At 34.4% G+C, this 25,620-nt stretch overlaps 1 protein-coding gene across 1 annotated transcript; it reads left to right on the forward strand.

The window, feature by feature from the left end:
• Positions 1–2,042: 2,042 nt before the first annotated feature.
• On the forward strand, positions 2,043–19,540 carry LOC105328978 (uncharacterized). Its single transcript, XM_011430067.4, has 5 exons — positions 2,043–2,965; positions 8,755–9,243; positions 12,122–12,297; positions 14,612–14,866; positions 18,852–19,540. The coding sequence occupies exons 1-5, from the start codon at positions 2,494–2,496 to the stop codon at positions 19,089–19,091; spliced, it is 1,632 nt and encodes a 543-aa protein (XP_011428369.3). The 5' UTR covers positions 2,043–2,493; the 3' UTR covers positions 19,092–19,540.
• Positions 19,541–25,620: the final 6,080 nt, after the last annotated feature.

Here is a 25,620-nt window from a genome sequence, read left to right on the forward strand (position 1 = left end):
AATCAGGGTATTTACGGATTTTGCCGGGGCTTTTAACTTCAAACGGGGCTTATATTTGACTTAATGCATTACGCTGGAATTTTAATAAAAAAGAATGGGAGTAAATGTTATAAGTGTTGATTTACAAATGCTCTATCTCTTGCTTTCTTTCTTTCTTTCTTTCTTTCTCTCTATATCACTTTCTCTCCCCCTCTCTTTTTACAATAAAGAACATTTTACTCATGTTTAAAAACCAAAACAGTTGAAGTGGAAATATTTATAGAAAACGACAATAATAAATGATTTTTCAACAACGAAAGAAAAAAATTGTGTCCTAAAGAATTAAGAAATGTTGTGGTTTCAACTTTTATCTTAAAAAACCGTACCATTATTGTTGTTGAGCCGATCATTAATTTACGTGTTACAGAAACTATATGCATGTAATTTAATTTATTCTAAATCCACTTAATATGATGCCCTAAAATATTAATGTAACCATATAACGTTTTTTGCATTGTGGAGAAGGGGGTGGGGGGGGGGGCTAATTTAGTGAAGAACTAGCAAAACTGCACGCATTAATTCGCACGTCATTAGTTTTGGTGTCTGAGTTTGTTTGTACAAATTAATTGTCCCAGAACCACTAGTTTTGAAAAAAACCCTGAAATCGCACCTCGTAACCCTACTGCATTCATTATGTAACAGTGTATTTGTTTTCTCTGTTCGTTTACTTTTTTACCCCTTTTTCTTTTTTTATATTTTGCAGTCGGATAGAGTTCTCACTAACTAACCCCGGTTATTTATTTTTAATTGGCAGGAAAGACCTGTGGAACAAGCATTTGATTGACGAGGAGGGTCTTCTCTGCGTTTGCTGGTTTCCTTTCATGTGTGATGATCGCGCGCCGTGTTCAACACGAGAGTTATGCTTTCCTCGCCATCGCTTTTATGTTTTTCTAATCTGGTGTTTCCATTCCATTGCAGTTATCGACAGAAATACACCTTTCGATACAGTATCTAACGTTTTATGTTTTTAGGTAAAAAATGTAAATATTGTGCGGTATTTTTTCCCGTCTTTTTTTTTTTGCGTTGGACGCCAAATGTAAAGCCATAATGCACGGGGCTCGCATTTTTTGGTGTATGGAACAGATCAGCGACAATTAGATTCTATGAATAGAAATTTCTATAGAAAGAGTCACTTAGAGTTCCCTGTCTCCAGATTTTGCCATTAACGACAGGTTGCAACATCTGATGATATGTTCAGAGAGTCTCGGCAATGTTTTGCATTTCAGTCTGCCTGTTTCGCCATGTATTTTACCTTCTTTTTTTATTCATAAAAAGAAATCAATTGTTCATTTAATATCACTTAAAACAATTATTGATATAGTTTCATACCTGTTTTTTTTTTTAGTGTTTTTCAGTTCAGTTGCAATCCATATAATAATGACAGGGTAATCTGATCAAATGATGTTGAAAAAATTCGATCATAATTCAAGGCTGTCGTCTCTATCAAGTTAATAATGTGTTAGATTCTTAAAATTGATCATATATCTTAAATCTATACTCATATATTTGTAATATATCATACATGCGGCGTTCACAAATCGTAACAGCTATTAAATTGTTTGCAATGATATATTAAATTGACCCAAACCTTAATTTGGTTTAAATAATTTGCTAAAACATGTTCACGACACACTGTTGACATCTTTGATATTCAAGCGATGCAAATATGAAGCAGTACTGTATGAATTCGAACTCCTTTACATTGCTAGCGCCCCTAGCTTCAAAGCTTTTTTTTTCTCTATTCTACTCGCTTTTTAATCCGAACACACACTGATGTATGTATATAAACAGGCCCCTAATACATAAATCTACACCCATGTAGTTTAAAGACTTTCATTCGAAATCAAGGAGCAAAGTCTGTCATCGATCCGTTCAGAGGGCATCCGAAGATCAGAGAGAGCACCGTCTCAGCCAATCGTCTGGAAGCTCTGAGATTTGATTCGTTTTCATTGGTTATGAAGAATGTCCGAAAAGGTCGAGAAAGGTCGCGTTCGTTGTGGTTGGATTTCCTTGCAATCTGAGTGGAGCAATGTGATTTTGATTTAAAGCCCCCGGTGTTGTATTAACTGCGATTATAAGACCAGCGGTTTACGTATTTTATCAATGAGCCAACACATTGTAGTTTTCTCTCTACTAGGGAATTTTTTAGACAGGGTATTGCAGCGCTAAAGAGTCTTCGGAGAAGATTGCTCTATACTGAATATGATCGTTCAATGCTTAATGTAAACGAGGTATTTGGATATCTAACGCCTGTGAATGTTACCTTGGTGTGACTATGTCGTTCGAAATTCAAAGTTCAGGCTGAGGACATTCTTTTCGCCGTCAAGATATGAAAACTGGACTCGAACGTGAAATTTGCTCTCTTGAATGTTTGCAAACTTTACACGAATACGCTGAAATGTGAAATACTCAAGAAGAAAAGTTTGTTTTTTCAAAGTTCACAATTACGATACAATGCGGTCGATAAGAAATACTGTTTTGTTTTCTTCCTCAATAACACTTTTGAAAATCTTGCACGTTGTGGGTCTTGTACCGTATATAACAGACAACAGTTCAGAGCGACTGAATTTGGACGACGGAAAGTGGGTGGGGGCGGTAACCGCCCGTGAGACTTTGTGGGCAGAGGCCGCGTACGCGCACGTGAAGAAATTGAACTGTAGTGACATCTTTTTTACTTCTTCGAAAGAGTGTCAACGTTTGATGCTTGTTCATAAGAGCTCGTATATCGTGCACGTGGCCCCGTTTTCGCCCCAGGGGGAGTACGACGTGATTTTGCCGGATGAAAAGCTTACAAGGAGGAACACCCACGAGGGGGTGCTGGTTTTCGATCCCTACCCCCATGCGAACTTTGGACATCTAGTTATTGTATTTGTGGTAGATGTAAGAAGCAAATTTAAGTGTGAGCATAAAAAGGGAATCTATATCGGTAAGTTTCTTTTTTCTTCCCTGTCCCACCTTTAAATATTGTTACTTTTACATCTGTCTTCTGTGTATTTTACTTCTGAGCAATGCATATATATAAATGCTGATAAGTTTCTTGTATATGTGTCTTATATAAAGGTACGGACTTTTAATTCGGGAGAGAATTATGTCAACGCAATCTATCGATAGACTATTTGTTTTGGACTTGTATTTTATCATTTGCAAATACATACACCCCATTACTTTGATCGTATTCGTCAAAAGCAAAGCTGACTGTTATTTTCAGAAGATTCCATACATACCAGTGTAATGATTTTTGTTATTATAAATACCATACTTCTTAAAATTATGACCAATATACACGTGGTACTCATATAAATACAAATACACAATGTATACTCGGTGCGCTATTAAAAACAATATCCAGCTGTATCCAGCTAGTAAACATCACTGTTTTATTTGAAAATTTAGCCGATCAATTTGTGTTTTCATGTCATTCGGTAAATGGACATCATTTTAATCTTCTTAAACAATACACAACAACAACAACAAGAAGCTTTTCATTATTTGAATCAGTAAATGCCATTAATTTAACCCTCACAGATAATACGCAATAATAGATATTCCATTTCTTCAAAATCCCCCCCCCCCCAAAAAAAAAAACCAACTGTAGCAAAACACTCTTATCAACTGTACTTAAAGAAACTATAACAGCGTGTGATTTTTACCGATCATATAGTTTATATATAGTAATAAATTAAATTATTTCTTTTTTAAAAAATATTCTACAGTGCCCCTATTTTTCTACTTCTCATTATAAAATATCGATTGGGCTATTTGTTTCAGCATTGAACCCTCTTCATTAATGACGAAACAAAATAAAAGACACAAGTTCCTCATAATGTGTATTGATATACGGTTCATGTAGCTCATGCATCCAATTTTGAACGATGTTGATTTAAATCCAAGAAGTTTTTATTAAACATGTTATAAAAACATTCACGTCTTTAATGAGACACGCATACAATCAACTAAATGAGATTTTTTGAATCAAAAGTAAAACTTTTTTGACAAGATCATATCATATAAATTTAGTACCTGCTTTGTTATGTGAACTATAAATAAAATAACCTCTTTCGGCAATGGCCCAGAAGGTAATTAATGATGAATTCTGTCTGTCTGTCTGCCTGCCTACTTGTTTGTCTGTCTGCGTATCTCTCTGTCAAGTATTCTTCTCTCTTCCCATCTGTCTATCTCTTACTTTCTCTCTCTCTCTCTTCCAAAAATTCTGTAGAACGGTTTAAAGTGATTGCTCCTTGAGACCAGTCGTTAACAAATTGTGTGGTAAATATATGTGTGTGGGAAATTGATTTGAAATAATAACAACATTAAAACGAAAAATAAAACGGAGGAATCAAAAAAGAAATAATTCCGCTTCCATGTTCCTTTAAGCTTTATAAAGTCTTTTGATTCGCAATGGCAGATGATTACTTCGAATATAAATCCTTTGGCGCCATGATAAAAAAGAAAAAAGCATATCGCGTTTCCATTGATCAATAAAACAAATTAAAATCAATCAAACTTATTTTATTAAAAGTTTACAAAGAATCTCGCACCCACCATTTCGATATCAAAGCCGTGTTCACGCTTTCCTGACATCCGTATTAGCCTCTTCGCACCAATTTTAAATTTTGGGGTTTGATCGCGTTTGATATCTATATCATAAAGTTTAAAAATTACTTGGGCAAAAAACTCGACAATAAATCATAACGTTTCATCTTTTAAGAACATAAACGTTTCAGGAGATTATATGAACCATTTAGCGCTATTAACTTAAACAACATAACTGCGGTTCGCCGAGTTTTTACAGAGGGCGTACCTTGTAATTATGCCTGTTATTGTTTAATTCACCATACACTATATAATTAGGAAGATATTGCAAGCATTTCAAACCAGAAAAAAAATGAGCCTGCGCACACGGTAGATCAAGAGAAAATATTGCTAGTTTGTCATTAAACCTTTTACATGCTTTTCATAGTGAAAACTAATAGAGTACTACAGTGTAATATTGAATTCCGGTAAAATAAATAAACTATTATCTATTTTCGTATGTTCTTCAACCCCCCCCCCCCCGTTCCCCTCTCTGAAAACCCAAACCACCATTTTTGTATCATTTATTAAATGACAATTAAATCTCTCTCTCTCTCTCTCTCTCTCTCTCTCTCTCTCTCTCTCTCTCTCTCTCTCTCTCTCTCTCTCTGTTTACGACGGACCCCCCGACTTCAGCAGACAGCAGACTGTTGCGGTGATGGGAGTGTTGATGACTCTGCTGTAGGTATCATAAGAGGAAACTTATCACCAGCGGTCTGGCTCTATCTGATAGAACCCTGCTTACCCTCTCTATGAAGTACAAATAAAAACTAAAGACGCTAAGTTGGAACTTTGTGATTATTTGTACACCAATTCCGACCACTTTAAACTTTTTAAACTACCCCACCCACCCACTCATCCACACACACACACACACACCCAAATCTCAACCCATTAATGATATATATTTAATCAAGTTTTTTTCTCATGTACTTTTGTATTATAGTTCACAAGCGTTGGAATGAAATTCGATTTTGTTGAAAGCAGGCAGAAGGAGGAGGTGACTCCTCTCCCAAAATATCCGACAATTCTTCTCCCTTTTTACCATCTTCTTTTGATTTTGACCATACAAATTAATAAATACATGTAATATTTAAAAGAATTAGAGATAGGCAATGCCTCTATATCAAAAATTATACATAAATCAGGGTCGTATTTTCTATAGGTCGTTTTTGTGTTTGAAAAGATGTATTGAAACTTTTCCAAACAGAGCTTTTTTTAAAGAATGTCAATATAATGCAAATACCTCTGCATTTAATTGTACAAGTCCTGATTATCTCGCACTTGATTGTACCATGACCCATTATATGCCTGAAAGAGAAGGAAACCAGAGACTTCATTGATAATTCTGGACCGCTTTCTTTCCGTGGAAATTTACGCCTTGGCCCTTTGACACACTATCATTGCAAGTTCAGCGATTTTTGCTATGTACGAGGCCTGTTTACAACTCATAATCAGCCCGTGTTCAAAGTTTAGAGCACAGAAATTAGACTTAAGATCTCTCTCTCTCTCTCTCTCTCTCTCTCTCTCTCTCTCTCTCTCTCTCTCTCTCTCTCTCTCTCTGGTAAATTGCGTCACTGTTCTGTTCTCTCTGGCGTTTTTTTTTTTGCTCTTTTCATACACTATTCACTTAGGAAACTTGATTCGACCAAAACATGATAAGTTTGATTAAGCAATACTTTCATCAGTTACATGCCACGCGCGTGCGTAAATATAACTCCCACCTATGTACGTGCATGCTTCTTGCTGTGTAAAAAAGATGGAGTATGTATGGGAAGTGACATGGTATGTTGCAGATCAAAAGATGCTGTTAAATGATTCGGCATGCGCAGATTCCGCTTGTCGTCAGGTAAATCATACATAGCCAGAGTATTTATTTTTAAACAGTACAAACAATACCTTCAAAAGACATCAGTCACGAGGTATTTCTTTCTCCTCTTACTATACAAAATACATATGCGTGTTTTGCATGCACGAATTATAAATTACAGTATCTATCAATTCAACTCTGCATATCAGATGATTGAGCGGGGGGGGGGGGGGGGGGGGGGGGGGGGGGCAAATGTTTATAAAAATATTTGTAATGACAACTACATGGCTAAATGAATATGATTAATATTCCGACTTCCAATATTATAGTTTAGTAAACGTCATCCAATGTAAATATATCTGTACGTTCCAAATAAAATAAACAACACATGGTACATGTATATATTTTATTTACTACAGTTACATGCACCGTGGTTTTGTATTGCATGTAGTTGTGTAAATATTGCACGAACCTTGTATATCGGTAATATCTCAGATGTATAATTTTTATTTTTAAACTAAAGTTATATATTTTTAATTAACGGAAATTGACGTCACATGAACATTAATTAAAAAAAAAAAAAAACCAATCGTTAAACAATAGAGAAATACGATTGCATTTTTCTTCCTGTAAACAATGCCGAAATGGAGTAATATAATGATATCAAACAAGTCAACCCCTTGTCTCCCTTATTCAAACGTAAGTCCCCCCCCCCCCCCCGGCCGTTCCCTCACCCCCTACTTTCCTTGCTTTCTCTTAGTTTTGCATTTTCAGTCTTGATCTTATGATAGTAAATCTTTTAGAATAGATCTACGCTTCAAACGCTGGAAATTTCTGAGGTATATGTTTTAACTATCTTTTGAAATTTGAAATTTAGCTATGTCATTCCTCAGCATCTCAAAAAAAAAATGTCACCGTTAAACGCAACTCTCACATCTAATACACAGATTAATAGGGTGAAAACAGCGCGCAATCAAAGAATAGTTAATCCCTCATTAATTAAACACTCGACAATTTCACTCTTTTTTCTACGATATACGACTTAACCAGTGACAAAGTAACAGAGATAACACCGAATTAATCTTAAGGTTGCTAACTGTTCGCCGAAATCAATGCGCCCGGCGGTGTCTTTGAAGTTCTTTGTAGTCTGTAAATATACATCAAGGCATCAAGGGTACCTTATATTCCCCTTTTTTTTCTAGAGGCATTCTCAAATATTGAATTTGACAACTTTTTTTTACCGTAAGTTCATCGCAGTATGGCTAATCCTATTTTGTCCGTCAAAGAGTTATCAAAAGAACGAGGAATTAACTTTGCGGCTAAGCTCTACATCGAAGATCAACTAGTAAATTGGATAACTTACTCATCAAAGCTCCTTGGGATCAAACTTTGTTAATTACGTGATTATTTAGTTTAGAATACTTTCGTTCCGTAATAAAAACTTTGCGTAAATCTTAATTTGTCCTCTGTCGGAAACATCAAAGAGAGCCGCCATATTGATCAGCAAGCGGCGGATTATCGCCAGCCCTTATTTTGCCACCGCTAAGTTTGTTCTTTTTCAAATCGCCTCGCTAAAACCTTTACTTTTAAACACGGTTTTGAACTTACGAATTAACAAGGCAAAGTGACAGATGAAAGAGATTTAAGGACTCTCTCTCTCTCTCTCTCTCTCTCTCTCTCTCTCTCTCTCCAGCAATTGATCCTTCAAAACTTTTTGTCACGTTATCGAAGTTAAGTCGATGAAATTTTCGTTCCAATTTAGAGTCCACCAAAGCAAATTGATTGGTATTACTTTTCCATATACATGTAAGTATCGTTATACATACATGTATTTCATAAAAGTTATAAATAGGGACTGGTCTTATCATGTATGTTAAATGATTTGCTTTTACGTGATCGGAGTTGCGGATTAAGAGAATAAATTAGAATTAATTGATGCTATATTTTTGCGACCCTTGTACAATGTACTCATTTGGCGTACTATTTCACATCAGGTTTTAAGAAATTATAGTTATATTCTCTACCACTTCAGTCAGTTTGAAGTCATATTTCTTGCGACGTTGCATATTACAGACGCCATTGAAACGTTAGAAGATCTGTCTGATGCCTATGAAACCTTATCCTAAATCCCAATTTTATCCGAATTTCATATTTTTAAAGAATGTGAAAATGATAGCATTTGTTTGTAAAGTCATTGTCCATTTAAAGAATCAGACAAGGTTTTCATTCACACTTTGAAATAATATAGTGCAATTCATCATAGGTACACTTATAGTATCTCATAAAACATGATCTGATAGTAATTTGCTATTATTTGCTGATTTATTACACAGATTCGACACGAGATTGTTTGACGTTCGCCATGAAAAAGAGATGTAGAAACGCCATTAAACGAAACAGTAAGCGGAAACACTGGGCGCGGCGCTGTGAAATCAACTTCCTTCCGGTTGTGCACGTTCGGAAGTCCTCTAAATCACAGAGGAAAGAAAAAAAGTATAACTATCTAAAGTGTTGGAAAGGAATAGAAGGTTTCGGACAATGCCCGGAACTGAGGCCAGAGAACGAAACTAAAGACCTTATTTGTAACCCTATTCGTGATAATACAAAACGGTGTTCAACCACCCATGAAACAGTTCACACGAGCTGCAGGGTGTTCGAAATTTGTGACCAAGCTGTGATGTTGTCAGGCGGTTGGAACCGCGAGACGTCGGGTGTCCGATTCAAACGGAATTTAGCGGAATTTTACGTCATGCTACGAAACTACGGCTTCAAGAAGCGAAATATAAAAATGTTCTACGCCAATGGAGCCTCTAACTTTCACAGTAAGTCTGTAATTGTAAGCTTTTGTCATTATTTTTTTAGTAAATTTAGTTAAATTTTAAGGCCAGTCATATATATTCAGCACTATAAACATAACCCGCACGTAACAATAATGAAATGACACCATATTAATGAATAGGATGTTAATAAGCAAGTCTCGGGACTTTTCGGCAGAGATCGTTGTTTTCCGTTTGTAGAAATGGTAGAAATGGCATGAGATGTTGCGATTGGACGTTTGTTTTTCAGGGGTATTGGATGATTTGTGTTTGATAAACAAACTTATTTCTTACTAAAGTAACATGGATTCAAATTACATTCTTATATCAATAACATAAGCTTTTGTTGCTTACCACTTTAATTTACGTAACATATGAGATTTGTCTAGCTGCATTTTTATCTTATATTTAAAGCCCCCCCCCCCCCCCCCCCCCCCCATAGAGTGTAAATCCATTGGCGTAAATAAAAATGTGCACATTAAGTTTTAGAGCTTATCGCCCAGTCGTAGTAGTATGAACTCTCTTCAAAGACATCATAGGACAATTCTGCTTGGTCTGCCCTAATGACAATCCGAGGAATAAATGTGTATTGACAATCGTAAAAGTACAGGCCAGGTAACGAACAAATGGTGGAGACTTCAAAAGAAACTTTTGTATAAGAAGTGGATCATTTTAACGTTATGAGCCACGCCTATCCAATGCCTGTTTATTTTATCTCTTCCCTCTCTTCAAAAGCGATTGTCTGCAAGCTACCAATTGAGCAAATCGTTTTAAGATTTAATTTATTGTTACCGATTTCAAGGTCAAAAAGGTGAAGGACACTTTAAGTGTTCTGACGTCAGCGCAGTTCAAAAGAGTGTCAATATTACGTCAGAAATGAACAAAATTCCTTTGTTTTTCTGCATGGATAAAAGTAAACAATCCTGTGAAACGTTCAGTGTTAAGCGTTCTCCACCGTATGAGAAGCCATCACGGTTATTTACTCTTCTGTCTTTGAATGTTACATAACAGTCTGATAATACACTGGTACCGTCCATGTTTGTTATAGATAGGCTCCAATCGGACAGGTGCCAATAAAAATATGTAAATTATTGTCATACATTTGCAAAACTAATGAAACTCAAACAAGCGCAATAGGGGGAAAACTGTCAATTTGTGCAGGTGCTCGCGTAAGCAGAATGAGATTTAATTTAGTATTTCTCTTCCTTTCCACAATCAAATCATTGGACGATATTGATTACCAAATGCAAATGCAATACATGGTCCCTCAGATACCTGACTTTTTTGTTTTCAGTTGTCTGGTAATGAAAAAGAAAATGCTAGAATGAATACACATGATAGGTAAACTATGAACTATGCCACTTGTCTACGTAAAGTATAACAAGTTGAAACCTCGTGTACTATATACAGGGTTATTTTCGCCCCGTGTTATTTTCGCCCTTTTACAATTGCAAACGGTTTCACACCGTCTTCTTTTCGCCCAGATGCAGATGTATTAAAGAGATATTGTTTGCTGTATTGAATTCGACCATTCTGACAACGAGGGCGAAAGGGACGAAAATGAAAAGGGGGGGGGGGGGGGGCGAACATTTCCCTGTATACAGTATATATATTATAAAGACGTTTTCGATGCTTAACGTCCGAGCAAGTCTTTCTAGTCTTGTTTCTGTCATTTTCGACTTCGATGTCTACAGATGAACGGAGAAACGCATTTGGTTGAACGAATATTTTACTATCACCAAAACAGTGATGTTGTATTGAGAGAGAGTCGGGCATATCAAAAGATGCCAAGTCCTGTTGATGATTTTATAAAGCCTTTTAGATAAATCTTGCAATGATCTTAACATAATCCAAAATTCGTAATATGAGGACCTCGTTGTTTGACGTTTCATCATGAAATCTTAACACCTTCACTCTTATTGACTCATTTCAGTGTTGTTTTATTTCCCTTCTAGAGTATTTTACTCATATTTGAAACGCCACTAGTATTGGGGATATTGGTGAATTTATTTTATCTTACCGTAATAAGGTTGTCTCGTACGAAATCACGATAACTTTGGAATATTCTTTCTTAACTTTGTGATAAAGGAGCTATTTCCTATACTTATTCTGAGACATGCCGTGCATTCAGTAGACGGTAACACTCACCAAGCAATCAAGGGTTTTATAAACGAAACCAAAAATCTCCCCCCGATGACAGCCAAAATCGCCACATACAATCAAAATGTGAAGGCGTCTTGCGATATGGCGGTAAACCGAAGGATTTGGTTTCTTTAACGCGCTTCTTGTATTGCACTTCGCAATCTTCTATGAACCCGTAAGCAGAGTTCAGGTACATTGTACATTTCTAATTAACCTGGGCGTATTCAGTGCGATGGAATCCAGGAAACATGAGCCGCATTGGGCGCAGTACCTTAATCCCCCTTTGCACTCATTAGTCAGTCAGTGCTTGTGCAAGCGTTGCTTTGGAATCACATGATTGTACATTATTTTTTTTAATGTCTTTTTATGGTGTTTTTCTGGTAACTGGTCATTACTAGATGTTGGTGCTTCAAATTAGTGGGTTTTTAAACATAACTCCAAAAGCCAACTGTAGATTAATAAATTATTACAGATGATATTTTGAAACAGAACACTCAGAAACACGAGTCGTGGAATGATCTTGAATAATGTTAACTTTTACAAAAAATTTACTGAAGTATACAATTAGGAACCTGTAAAAAAGCAATATTAAAAAAAACGAAAATCGTTTTGCTATTCTGTCTTTTCTCGAATTTGATAAGTTGATGCATACCAGTTACTTTACATCATTTTATGCTGAAATAAAACAATTCAATAAGCTTTAATTATCTTTGTTTATAGTCTTTTCTGTAATTTTTTGTAGTTCCCGGTGAGCATGCGCATCAGGTACATCCGGCGGCCATGAAGTATGCCTTCCGCTATCACGTACAGAAGCTTTGCCGCGTTCCCCATTGCGTCAATTCCTTGGTGTTGTACCTTAATAGTCCCGCTAAAAACGACGGTACTAGCCTACTGTGGGACCTCGATGAGGACGGAATCGTAAGTATTGATTGATTGATTGATTGATTGAATAGATCGATTGATTGATTGAATCGATCGATTGATTGATTGAATCGATCGATCGATCGATTGATTGACTGCTTGCTTGCCTGCTTAATTAATTGATTGAATGATTGACTTACCGACTTACTGATTAATAATGACCTTGTTTATTGATAGAATACAGCAGACTGAAGATAAAATTATACTTAATGTGACAATTTTCATATTTTGTTCGAATTTTTAAAGATTGAGTTGCATTTATTTAGTATGGAACAATATAATGAAAGAGGTGAACTTCAGACCAACATTTTTTCATAGTCTTTGTTAACCCAAAATCTTAGATATAGTCATTTAAAATGTTTATATCATTTTTATAATCATGTAATTACTATGAACCCTGTGTGACCCGATGATATTTGACCTGACAGAAGAATTTTGAAATAGAATTTTAAACAAATATTTGATAAAAATGGAAAAAAGCAATACTGTAACAAATAATTTAAATGAATTACAGGACTGTTAAATTAAATTAAATGGGACATAATTCTACCCCACCAACCTTCAAAACAAGTTAAGAGATGACCCCAACTTCTGTGCTTACTTGTATATGTAATGCTAACTTTTGGAATGTACGGGCCGAGGTCAAAGGGACAATGACCTCCAAATTTCTAACTTGGCCTATATAGTGAACGATATTTAATATTTCAAAACGCATATACTAGTATCACATGACTGTTATTTTATGTACATGCGGTACATTTTTAAAATGTGAACAGGTTTAAATATTTTGCTTACGGATGATATATTGGGAAATATTTTATAGTCAAAGTGTTGTCTCTATGTTCAACTTCTTGTGTTAAAGATTTTGTCGCGGAAGCGGAAGACCAAACTCTCTCTCTCTCTCTCTCTCTCTCTCTCTCTCTCTCTCTCTCTCTCTCTCTCTCTCTCTCTCTCTCTCTCTCTCCTCTCTCTCTCACTCTCTCTCTCTCTCTCTCTCTCTCTCTCTCTCTCTCTCTCTCTCTCTCTCTTATGTTTTGGGATTTTTTTTTTATCCAGCTCATTTTAGACGGTAGGAAAAATCACCAACGTGTTGAATACACATTACATAACGTGTTGACAACATTATCCTCCAGACGCAGACAATCTTTTGAAGTTTGATAAAGATTACAGGGGTAAACTGAATTGCTTAAAAGAGCATGACATTTCGCATTGCTGTGTAATTTTCTGCGGATTGATTGATGTTTATCAATATTGGAATTGAAGAAGCAAGCTTCTGTACACATATCTATATGAGTCAAAACCATGATATTGGGAAGGTACACGTCTAAGATTAGGTTAGACGCTCGTTATTAACTCTGTTATCTTTCAGTGCATTCCGGGTTTTTTTTTAAATCTAATTTCATATTACACCTATAACGTATGTTAAAACACTGGTTTTTAGAAATAACGCTCTCTTAATTATATCGAAAAACTCGCAATAATCTCATAATTTGTTTACATTACACGTAATAAGGCTTAGCATTTATTGAACTTTGAAAACACGATAAGCTTAGGAAGATATGATTGATATGTAAACACATAGAAATATGTAAAGTATTTACCGCTTGTCATGGTTAACTGAAAAGAAAACCGAGCTAAAGAATTTTTTTTGAATGGGAAATAAAGTTATCTCTTTATCGGTACACAAAGAAAACCATGATAAAAATCTCTCCTTACCAGATACAATAATATAACTAACTTGGAATAAATGGACCTTAATCTATAGATAATTAGAATACTAGTAATCTGTAAAATATTTTCAATATGCAGATAAAGCTGTCTGAGTTATCAAGATCAATATTTGGTGGTCTTTTTGAAATTAATTTATTTGTTCGCTGCATTCTGCATTCAGCATCTAACTAATGTTTTAGATTTGGCTTGCATGTATTATTGAAAACATGAAGATAAATTTAGATATTATGATGTTTACATTTTTTAACTATTTATAAGTTCCAGATGAACAGCGGCATAACATAGCTTTGTGACGTCATTTTGTCTCTCAGGAAATCTATATAAACTTAAAATTTGATAGTATACTGTAAACAAACTTTTATTCGCGGCGACTTTATTTCGCGATTTCCTGGAGATAAACTGGTTCACGACGACTAATTTTCGCGACCAAGCCTTATCTAGACCCATGTTGTGATAGGAATCAAACGACAAGGGCTAGTTCGCAGCGAGAAATATTTGCGACAACAAGGCTCGCGAAAATATCTCGCACACGAAATATAAGTTGGTTTACAGTATTTATTTATATTGTTTCATCCCACAGGCTGACAATTCCGAGGAGTATACGATAAGGGAGCTGAAAGAGGATTTGGAGCTGTGTGCCGCTAACTACGTCCATTTGGTGGTAGACCAAAGTTTCTCGGGCGACATTGCAGACGCTTTCAAGAACTCGAAACGTCATCGCAACGTCATCGTTTTCGCCAGCGGCGACAATAATGAATATGCATACAATGACGAGTACTCACGTCACTGGACGAGGTCAAACCACACGTTTGACTGCACGTGGGACATTCATGAGGTCAGTTCTAGAATTTAATTATCAAATTGTTAAATCAATTATATAAAAAAGTATATGGTTAAATCGCATTATGTAACTTTTTTTCGATAATGTCAACGGCTGTTCACTCTCCCACCCCTCCCCAATTCTTTTGAAAGAAAATAAAAATTTCAAGAAAACCAATCAACGCGTTAAAAGATGCACCTATAATAAAGGAAACTGGATGATGATTAATTAAATTAACTCATCATACTTACCTCTTTTTTTTTTTTTCTTAATCCATAAGCTTTTGGTTATTAAAAATTCCAAAGATATTTCAGCTCTAAAATTTGGATGAATATTTTCTTATAACTTTTTAAAAAGCTCTTTTTCTCATGGAGATTAAAACAGTAAAAAAATTGCCATAACAATACATGGAGAGGGTGGTTATAAATTACATTTATTGATATATTCTATATATTTATCAAAATCTAGAAAATTTTGTATGTATACGTAGTTGTGCAAAATAAGAACTTTGCCGCAAGCAAAGAGCCAAAGCTGTAATGCATGTACAGATTTAAAGTACACACGCACTATTTTCTTATCTATCTGAAATCACTTTCATATGATTAGCAGTTATTTATTAAACAAAATGCGCAGGGAATTTTTCGAATTATCAAGATTCATATCACGATAATAATTATGTTGTATAGTGCTTGATCGTAAATGTTTCTTGCGTGCAATTGGTATCAATATTTTTTTTCTGTATGTCAATCTTTTCTCCTGTATTTTTCTGATAAAAAGAAGATTTTATTGTCAATTCTGAAAAGTATCAGTCATCGATCCTCGAGCAACCGTTTGTATTAAATTCTTTTACATGTGGAATCATGAAAGAAGGTTACCACAAAGGAATATCTGTCGAACCACCTTATCTCTTTTCATCATCTTATTAAATATTGCGATCTTAACGCACGCCATTTTATTTTTGCTAAGTGGCCCTTATGATGACAGATAATCTAGAAAAGACATGCAAGCCGCGAAAACAGGTCCAAGATATTTAATAATGATAGAACGACATCAAAGAGAAAAATTGGAATCTAAAAGGAGAGAATTGCTGGCATATTGGACTATGAAAGTCTGTCGAGGGTGATCAACATCGCGTGCTTGAACCACGCTTACGTAAAACGAATCGGACCTTGAGGGCAGCGAGCGTCAGGCGCGGACGACATTGCGATTACAATATCTAAACAGTTCAAACCGACGCACTGATACAAGGCCAAGGGAGCGAGGTTGAGATTTCCAAACATAGCCCTGTTTTTTTTCTGTCACGGCTTCCATGCTCGTTACAAAGGCCTCTATGCCTCTTAATTTCACAGTAAACAGGTTAAAGGAGAAAAAAATACTCATAAAAAATTACAATCTATTGATGACGCTTTTAGGTAAAATTAGTCGATGCGAAATTAGAATTTGATCAATCTTTTGTCCAGATTTGAAATTTGATCAAATTAAAATGACAAAAAACTCGAAGGAATGCGCCAAGTCTTCATTCATGAGGACTTTTAAATTTTTTTTCTACTTCAAAAAATGAAAACCTAATTAACTGCACCCTGTGAAAACATGGAGCCTCGCTATCGTAGCACGCAAAAGTTTTTGATTGATGGGTAAACACTTTCAGGTATTTAGTAGAACCCGCCGACCTCTCGAAGAACGTGGTTTTGTGGTATTTCATTGATAACGATCTTTTATCACAATTTGTTTTGGTGGCCAGAATAGAGAGTAATGATAAAGAGAGCCAAGGAAATATATGTTTCTCTGACGTTATAAGCTTCCATTCATAATTTTAATCCCTTTTTGTCACGCCTTCTTCGCTCACGAGGAAAGCACTGGTCCATTTTATTAAGTTTAAAAGTTTAAGCACATCTTAAAAAAAAATCAAGATTAAAGCTTGAGATTTTTTTTTTCATTTATGGAAAAAAGTGTATGGTTTAGAACAGATTTTGGTTCTATGGATATCTTTGTTTAACTCAAATTATGAAACGAAATTTAAATAAAAAGCGTTGTTCTCTTTTTCTTTACAGAAAGACCAATTGGATATGTTGAAACAAACTTTCATTACAATTACATGTTTGATTGATTTTGTTACGTAGTTTAATTTATTTGACATTTGAAGGTTAACGTTAAGAAAATCTTTTTTTTCGATCAAAACTAATTGGGGTTTTCCAAAATTAGATTTTTGCAAGATGATTATGTTTAGTCATTTAATTGTTATATTTATAAACAAAAAAAATAAATCAATTAAAAGCCAGCTTTATAACTTATAACTACTACACCAAAAACTCCTGCTTGCGTATGCGCGTATTTCCTGCACACATAATTTTGCTGTTTTTACAACACTCAAAAAGAAAAAAATCAGAGATGAATATTTTTGGGAACTTGTTCGTCATAATAACGTAAGAAAAATTACTTACACCTTAAAAAAATTAGAAATTGTATGTAAATGTTAACTAATCACACCCCCCCCCCCCAAAAAAAAAATCAAAAAGAGAAAAAAAAAAGAAAATAAAATAAGGAAAGAACAAAAACATAATACCAGATTCATACGTGCTGCTGATAATACAGCCAGCATCCGGTGACGAGAATTTTAAAAAAAAAAAAATCTCAGAGCCCGCTATTGTACATCTGCATCTTGCTTTATCTGATAACAAGAGGCGGTAGAGGACCACGTGTAAATTACACACGGGTCAGAGGTCAGATTAACTGGAGGTCTGGTGAAATTGTTGATCCAGACAGATAGAGTGTTTTCGGTTTGTATACCCATTGTTAAAACACAATCGGCATGCAATTAGTTTAACATTTCATTTCAAGAAATTTCAATCGTTTATACCGCAATTGGCTATAAAAATAATTGTTCTGCATTTTTTTTTAACTGATAGCAAAACCAGATTGTGTTGTGTTCGCTTTTATTGCTGTAATATGATGTCAAAAACAATTTTGAACGAATCATTGCCATGTTGTGAATTTTGAATTCGGTGGGTCCAAGGGTGTAAATACAAAAAAAATCAACATGAAAACTTTACATCTTAGCAGTAAATTCAAAATTTGAGACATGACAGTACTTCACAGTGCCCGTTTGTATTGCTCTGAAGTTCGAAGAATAGTTGTTTACTTCGAGAGTAAGTTTAACTAACTCGTCAGAATGCCCTCTATATTATAAGGGGAAAAAAAGATGGTTCATTCGATATATTTTCATTTAATAGAAAATTATTTTTATCTTTTCTCACTAACAATATTTCAATATGTTCGCTAATTAACGTTAACTTCATTTAAAAACGCAAAATCATATCTCTCTCTCTCTCTCTCTCTCTCTCTCTCTCTCTCTCTCTCTCTCTCTCTCCAGAATATCCATTTCAAGGTACATTTAGCAGACAATTTTTAGTTTAACGATCATTTAATTTAGAAAACAGATGTATTCTTTTTTGTCATGCAAGTATAGTAGCTGTTATGTATATATCTACAACAACAAAAAAAAAAATAATAAAAAAAGACTCTTTGCACACGTGTCCGTATCTAAGACCGTTTAGATCCTTGAGCATGTTTTTTCGGGTCCACCGGAAACACGTAATAAGCCTATGACGTATGAGGTCTTTTTTTTTATTCTAAGCAAAAATCCAGAGCTTACCACTTGACTAGGTTAAAAAATGTCGAACAGATATCGATGTATTTGTTCTCCATAAATTACTCGGAGCGGGAGCATGTGCTAATAGTTTAATAGATAAAACTTTTTTCCCTCTCGAGCACAAGTTCTCTTCTTGCTTATCAAGTGATCCTGCCTACTGCCTGTATATGCAACCAAACATTTCGCAAAGAGCTTTATGAATTGAAATTGTTATGTGATTTCAAATCAATATTTTTTTTTCTTTTGACTCTTCAAAAATTTTATTAAAAGTAAAATTCTTTTATAAGGCAATTTGAGTTTGCACTCACTCTTCATTTTTTAAACTTTTTTTTTTTACATATTTTCTAACAGCACAGCAAAAATGCAATAAAACATTCCACACCGGAAGTAAAGGAAGGCGAGAGGGGTGAGGTCAGAACGACGATTTTCGGCTCCCCTTGTAATGTATACCCGCCGTTCTCAGCCAAGGAACTTAGACAGGATTACCTAGGATGTCAGGCACTGCCGACCGCTCTATGGATAAAGAAACTGTTGTCATCGTCGGAAGAAACTGAGTTTGGACAAGATTATGCAAATGAGCCCTGGGCATAATTGTTTGGTCACGTGACCCTCCAAAGCACAGATGGTATCGAGTGCTATGTACATGTACTATTGTGGTGTTATTGTGATAAATTGCGTCACAATTTTTTTCCCATTTGTGATTCCACGTCAGATATATGACTATTCGTTCTGAAAAAAAAAATCAGATCATCAGATCAACGTACTGAAAGTACTTGTTGCGCTGTTTATAGTAACTTGAGTATAACGCACATTTTGAATAACTGTTGTTGACATTTTATCGCCATTGTGATTTCAGTGGTCTCAGACATTTTGAGAAATAAAGGACAGGCCATTCAGATGGATGACATTTTATTGGATGAACAGTTTCTGTCTATTTAATAGGACTGGACAAGGCAAAATGAGAAGAGATTCTGACAATTTGTGTCATATTTATATTTGCATTTGTATTATAATATTTATTACAGTTTTTTTAAATAATGCATTGTATGTGTTGTTGTGCAAATGTTGTTACTCCTTTCAACTTGTTTTTAATCACGATCGTTAGTACATGTACATGTAGTTTGAAAGAACGAGATAAAACATCGTTCTTTGATGAAGTACTGTGTGATACTTACAAAGTATGATGCTTAAATATCATTTGTTATCCTCTCCTCCCTTCCCAGCACACAGAAAAATGAATGTCGCTCCTACAGAGACATATAACTTACTTATTAACCCTTTTTATTCATTTTTATAAATAAAAAAAGCAGATATTTTGAAAAATGATTTAGATCTCAACTCAAAATTCAATCTAACTTTAATTCTATGGCTATAGAATTAGAGAGTAGTGTATTGTCCTATGGCAATATATGGAATATCAACTCGTCATATAAAAACGATAAACCGTTACTGTATGTTTAAAGGGGTTAAAGCCCGATTCTGTGATACATGTGTACATGTTAATACAGTTTTTACAAAAAAAAAACCAGGGTTTTTTTTAAATTTGAAAACAGTTTTAGGCATTTCAAAGAGAAGAATTATCAACTTATTCAATTCTAAAAGCAACAGTAACTTTTGATTTTACAATAACAAAGAATTATAGAAAGTTGTAACGTTAAAAAATACAGAAAGTGAAGAATTTAAAATAAATAGTGAACCACATATAATTATTTGTTGTGCTTTTAAGAGACGTACTATTTCCTTTAAGATTCTGGCTATCTTTAGATTGAAATTCGTTGTTTTTAAAGGGACTTGGACACAATTTTAGATAAAAAATTTTTTTCTTTTTTCATGTATAAAATGGTTAACTTGCTCATTTTGAATGATTGAACAAAATTTGAATGTTGAAAGTCAAGTTATAAAAGAAATACTGAGGTAAGAAATCATTGTTATGTAAACAAGACTCGAATCTTATATTTGCTTACAAAGAATGTAAAGTATGGAATTACTATTTCTTTGATCAAATGACTCATGGCAAACGAGGTAAACTGATCCACTGTGTTCATAGATAATATGATAAACAGAAAAAGCAATTGCAACATTTGATTGAGACTTATATTAATAAAACATATGTAAACCATATCAAAGCTCGCGTTTACAAAACAAAGATTTTCAAACTCTGTATCTTGCCTATAACTCAATATTTGAATTTCAAATTTTGATAAAGCATTAAAAGTACCCATATTAACATTTTAACATTAACAGTAGAATTTTTTTTTTATTTTGAGCTCAAATCGTGTCCAAGTCCCTTAAATGAACTCATCCTATTTTTAAAGAGAAATTGTAAGAACGACTGATTTCCGAATATTTTTTTTAAATGAAGGCTATCTGGAACCCGATCATAAAGGCTATTTGACTAAACATAGTGAAAGTCAAATATTATCGATAAAGTACGAGAGGAAGAAGCTGTCATTCAAGTTTTGATGCAATTCTCATTATGCTTTAAAAAGATAATTATGAAAAAACAAGCAATAAAGTTCTTTATTGTGGGACACATGGACATTTTGCTCTGGGGCTAATTTTCTACAATATACAGGAGTTGACTCGTACATGTATTTTGTTTTGTATAGTTAATTTATAAAAGACTCAAAAAGTATAAGGCCGCAATAACCTTCAGTTCGTATTTTTTTTAAATAGTAGACCATTATTAGCAAATAATAGTTACATTTTCCAGTGTCTTTGCTTTTGATAAAACTACGTATCGATTTTGTACTATATAACCCATAACTTCAAATGGCGTATAATGGGGCGTCAGCGGGATTTGCTTATTCATATCTAAATATTTAAATAATCGTACATTGGCTTAGAATTATATAAATATAAGTAATAAGGAATCATTCTTTGAATATTATGAGGTGATAATTTTGGTCGGGGCATCATTGGATTTGATCGCGCCCCAACCGAAATTATCACCTCATAATACTCAAAGAATGTTTCCTTATCCCTTCAATAGAGCAACACCAGTATTTAGATGTAGGTGTAACCTTATATTTAATGTGGACCATTATGTTATATACTAGATCTAACTCTACCTTTATATAACAAACGGAATAATCAAAACAAAATAGTGAAGTTCAAAGACAACCCCACTGGCTTTCAAAAGCAATGAGATAATTTTTTTTTGTGTATACAGCAATTTCGTATTGTTTTCGGTGTTTCATTTTGCATTTGCATCCAGCACTTCATCGTGAAAAATCGAGCTATGCATGACTCAGACTTTAAAGTGTTTTGAATAATACCTTCAATTAAAAACGATCATTAAGCAATATACTTTGATATCACTATGAGATAACAGGCCCGTGTCCTTTTAAACGACTGTTTTCATTGCATTAAACAACATAGATCTAAGACCGATTGTCAAAGGCATCGGTAATCACGTGGAAACCTTCATCTTCATTTTGATGCACTTTGATGATTGAAAAATACTAGAACGATCAAGCGCAGAAATGAATCTGATGATCAAACGCTCTATTCTCATGTCCCCATGGAGCAACGGGGACCGTTTCAAAATGCAAGTTCTACAAGAACTGTTTGATCTGAAACTGCTTAATCCATGACAATACAATGATGTACATAGAGCTTGGCCCTTCAAAACATTCATTGATCAAACGTGTTTTTTGTTTTCTTCTAGTAGCATGTTGGTTTTGGAATCCGCAGTCGTTCTTTCAACCACACTCTGAGGATGTTTATGTTCTCAAAATACATTAAGAAATGAAATCAATTCATAATTAATATCTTCTGAAGAAGATTACACATCCACCGAACCAAAGTTCTGAATGTCCTTCCAGTTTTATGTATTAATTAAATGAAATAAGAACATTTATTAGTCTCGCCGTCGGGGTGACTGATTTGATCTTAACTTTCAATTAGTCAAGAACAATGCATTGACCTTGACCTCTGGTTGCAAAACGATGCATTCATTTGACATTTGCTGAATATCAGAAACACTTCGGCTTTGTAGAATCTGCTCAGAAAATTTGGATTGTTTTAAACTGCCAATGAACATGACCTTACACTTATGGAAGAAAAGCATCATTTTTAGATAGATAGATAGATATATATATATATATATATATATATATATATATATATATATATATATATATATATATATAATAAGAACAAACATTGCAATAACTCTCATATTGATATATATCTCTCCATAGTGAATGATATAGATATATATAAAGCACAGGGAAGTTCACTTTTGTTGGAGCTCCACCTCCGCCCCGACCGAGGCTTGAACTCACGACCTCTGGAACCCATTCTCCCAGCAGTGAGTGGCCACCGCGCTACCCACTCGGCCATCTAGGCAAGACAAAACTCTTGCTTTCGATGACGAACGGAACCTAGCACTTTATATATATCTATATCATTCACTATGGGCAGGTATATGTCAATCTGAGAGTTATTGCAATGTTTGTGCTTATTATATATGTGTGTATCTATGCAATGTGTATCGTTCTGATCCTCTCAAATTGTCGTTTAACTGTATTCCACCTGTATCTCAAGTGACTGTGTAGTGCGCGGCCAGCGCGCTAGGTTCCGTTCGTCATCGAAAGCAAGAGTTTTGTCTTGCCTAGATGGCCGAGTGGGTAGCGCGGTGGCCGCTCACTGCTAGGAGAATGGGTTCCAGAGGTCGTGAGTTTAAGCCTCAGTCGGGGTGGAGGTGGAGCTCCAACAAAAGTGAAATTCCCTGTGCTTTATATATATATATATATATATATATATACATATATATATATATATATATATATATATATATATATATATATATATATATATATATATATATATATATATATATATATATATATATATATATAACGTTTTCCTCGGATTGCTTGACATTTAAATCAATGTCGAGGACAAAATAAACAGCAAACTTAAAATAATACAATTTGTCGTAGAAACAATGCAACCAATCTTACAACCAGTATGCACGGGAAAAAGAACAAACTAAACCTATAGATTCATCAAACAATTTTTTTTGTCTACGTCCAATATCTAATTTTAAGAACATCAATATATTTAAGTAAATAAAACAGTATACTTCGCGTATTTTTAGTTCTCAGGGGAGTTTTAAAAAGTCAGTCGACACTTAACCAACGTGAACTTTGACCAAAATAAGGGGTACATGTAATTACTCTAACTGAAGTTATTGTAAATCTGCTGAAATTACCAAAATCCTCTCAAAATCTTGCAAAGCTAAAGAATGAGGACATTTTTTCAGATATAGGAAACAGTTGTAACTTGCACTCATTTGTATGAATGCTCACATTTATTTTATTCACTATATTTACTATATTTTTTTAAATAAATAAAAAAGAATAAAGAAAATATAAACAGTTAAAAATTGATGCAGTGATGCATAACGTTAAACAATTAAATTTGAAAATGGGAAATTACACACCTACAAACAAGGACCGCTCTCTCTCTCTCTCTCTCTCTCTCTCTCTCTCTCTCTCTCTCTCTCTCTCTCCACTATATATCTCAACAAATACATCATTATTATGTACAATGTACATGTACTAATGCGTCTATGCCGGTTATACCAATGCATGCACGCGCAACAAGGGTGCACATATTATTGCTACCATGTATTTATGTAGTACAATTTAATTAACTTGTAGTTGCAATAAATCGGGTACTTGTTTTACTGAAAGCACGGACAGGGGTCGCTCTAAATATACTAATAAAGACTACCAGTCGAGAAGTGAAAAAAGTAAAGCAAAAGTAAATTGCTCTCTCTCTCTCTCTCTCTCAAAAATTCTTTGACGTTCGTTGATACCTAAACACTAAGTTGTCAATGATGCAAGGTATGTGTAGTTCTTGCTGCGCTCGCCACAACGGTGGCATCGTAAAACATATTACATTAAGTAGATATCACAGCTTAATGTGATTCGGTATATAAAGATGGAGATATCAAGGTGAAAATCACAAAGACCACCTTAAAAATGATTCTGATCAATATCACACCAAGTTCCGGCCCAGTGCCCCCTAACGGCTAATATATGAACAAACTCATAAAACGGTAATCACATTCCAATGCAAGATAGATAACTCTTGTTTATTATAAGTAGACAATACAATCATCTTTTTTTCAATAATCTAAACAGTTTTTATCTGAAAAGATAAGGAGGGATCACTTGTCTGGATAATTCTACCTATACATGTACATACAAAATATAAGATAAATTATCTTATATTTTGTATGTACATGTATGGTCCTCGATAGAAAATGCTACATGTACCAGTACGTGCATGCATGTGCAAGATGAGTTGAAACTCGATCATATATACCCTAAAACCTTGAAAATTAGCCGGATTTAATAACAAGCCGGTTTTGAAAATAAGCCAGTCATAACAATGCAAGTTTGAAAAGATTTTAGACTACCGTAAAATCTCATGTGTAGCACGCAAAAGAATACATTATGCTAGAAAAAAAACCGCTGTTAGTGAGCTATTATACACATCCCCAAAAAGACGAAATTTCTTAAAAGTCATCGACATGCATGGCTGCATTGTGTATTAAATTCATTTAAAAGAAATAATATACTTTTGTGATTTGATTATTGTAAAGGTGGCCCACTACACCTTGAAATATTTTCTCAAATCAGCAGAAAATTACTTGATTAAGATAGATAAATAAGAAGTATTTCAGTCCAATATGTAAATAAAATTTGCAGGTTGGATGAAAAATTACATTTTCGAAACTTTAATTCAGTAAACACGAACAAAAGTTCCAGGCGGATTCGAACTCATGATCTGCGGATCAGAATCCCAATACTTTAACCACTAAGCTACGACGTTATACACCCTAAATGAACTATATAAACAGTTTAACAAAACATTTAAATCGCCATCTTGTGACGTAGTGTCTTAAAAAGTATAAGTCTAGGTGTAGTGAGGTACCTTAAATAAACTTTGTGAAGAAACGTCTGTGTTTGTCGTTTATTGTAATTACTGTCTTTAACTAATTAACAATTTTTTATTGTCAATGAGTCCATGACTATAAAAAATTGTTAATTAGTAAAAGACATCATTAAGTCGTACAAATGATCGCTCTATTTCTAAAATG

This window comes from Magallana gigas, chromosome 10 (genome assembly GCF_963853765.1).
Source record: "Magallana gigas chromosome 10, xbMagGiga1.1, whole genome shotgun sequence".
Taxonomy (NCBI): domain Eukaryota; kingdom Metazoa; phylum Mollusca; class Bivalvia; order Ostreida; family Ostreidae; genus Magallana; species Magallana gigas.

Coding starts and splice junctions, on each gene's coding strand:
- LOC105328978 (XM_011430067.4), top strand. CDS start 2,494: ATGCGGTCGATAAGAAATACTGTTTTGTTTTCTTCCTCAATAACACTT. Junction 9,244..12,121: donor TGGAGCCTCTAACTTTCACA/GTAAGTCTGTAA, acceptor AATTTTTTGTAG/TTCCCGGTGAGCATGCGCAT. Junction 14,867..18,851: donor GCACGTGGGACATTCATGAG/GTCAGTTCTAGA, acceptor ATTTTCTAACAG/CACAGCAAAAATGCAATAAA.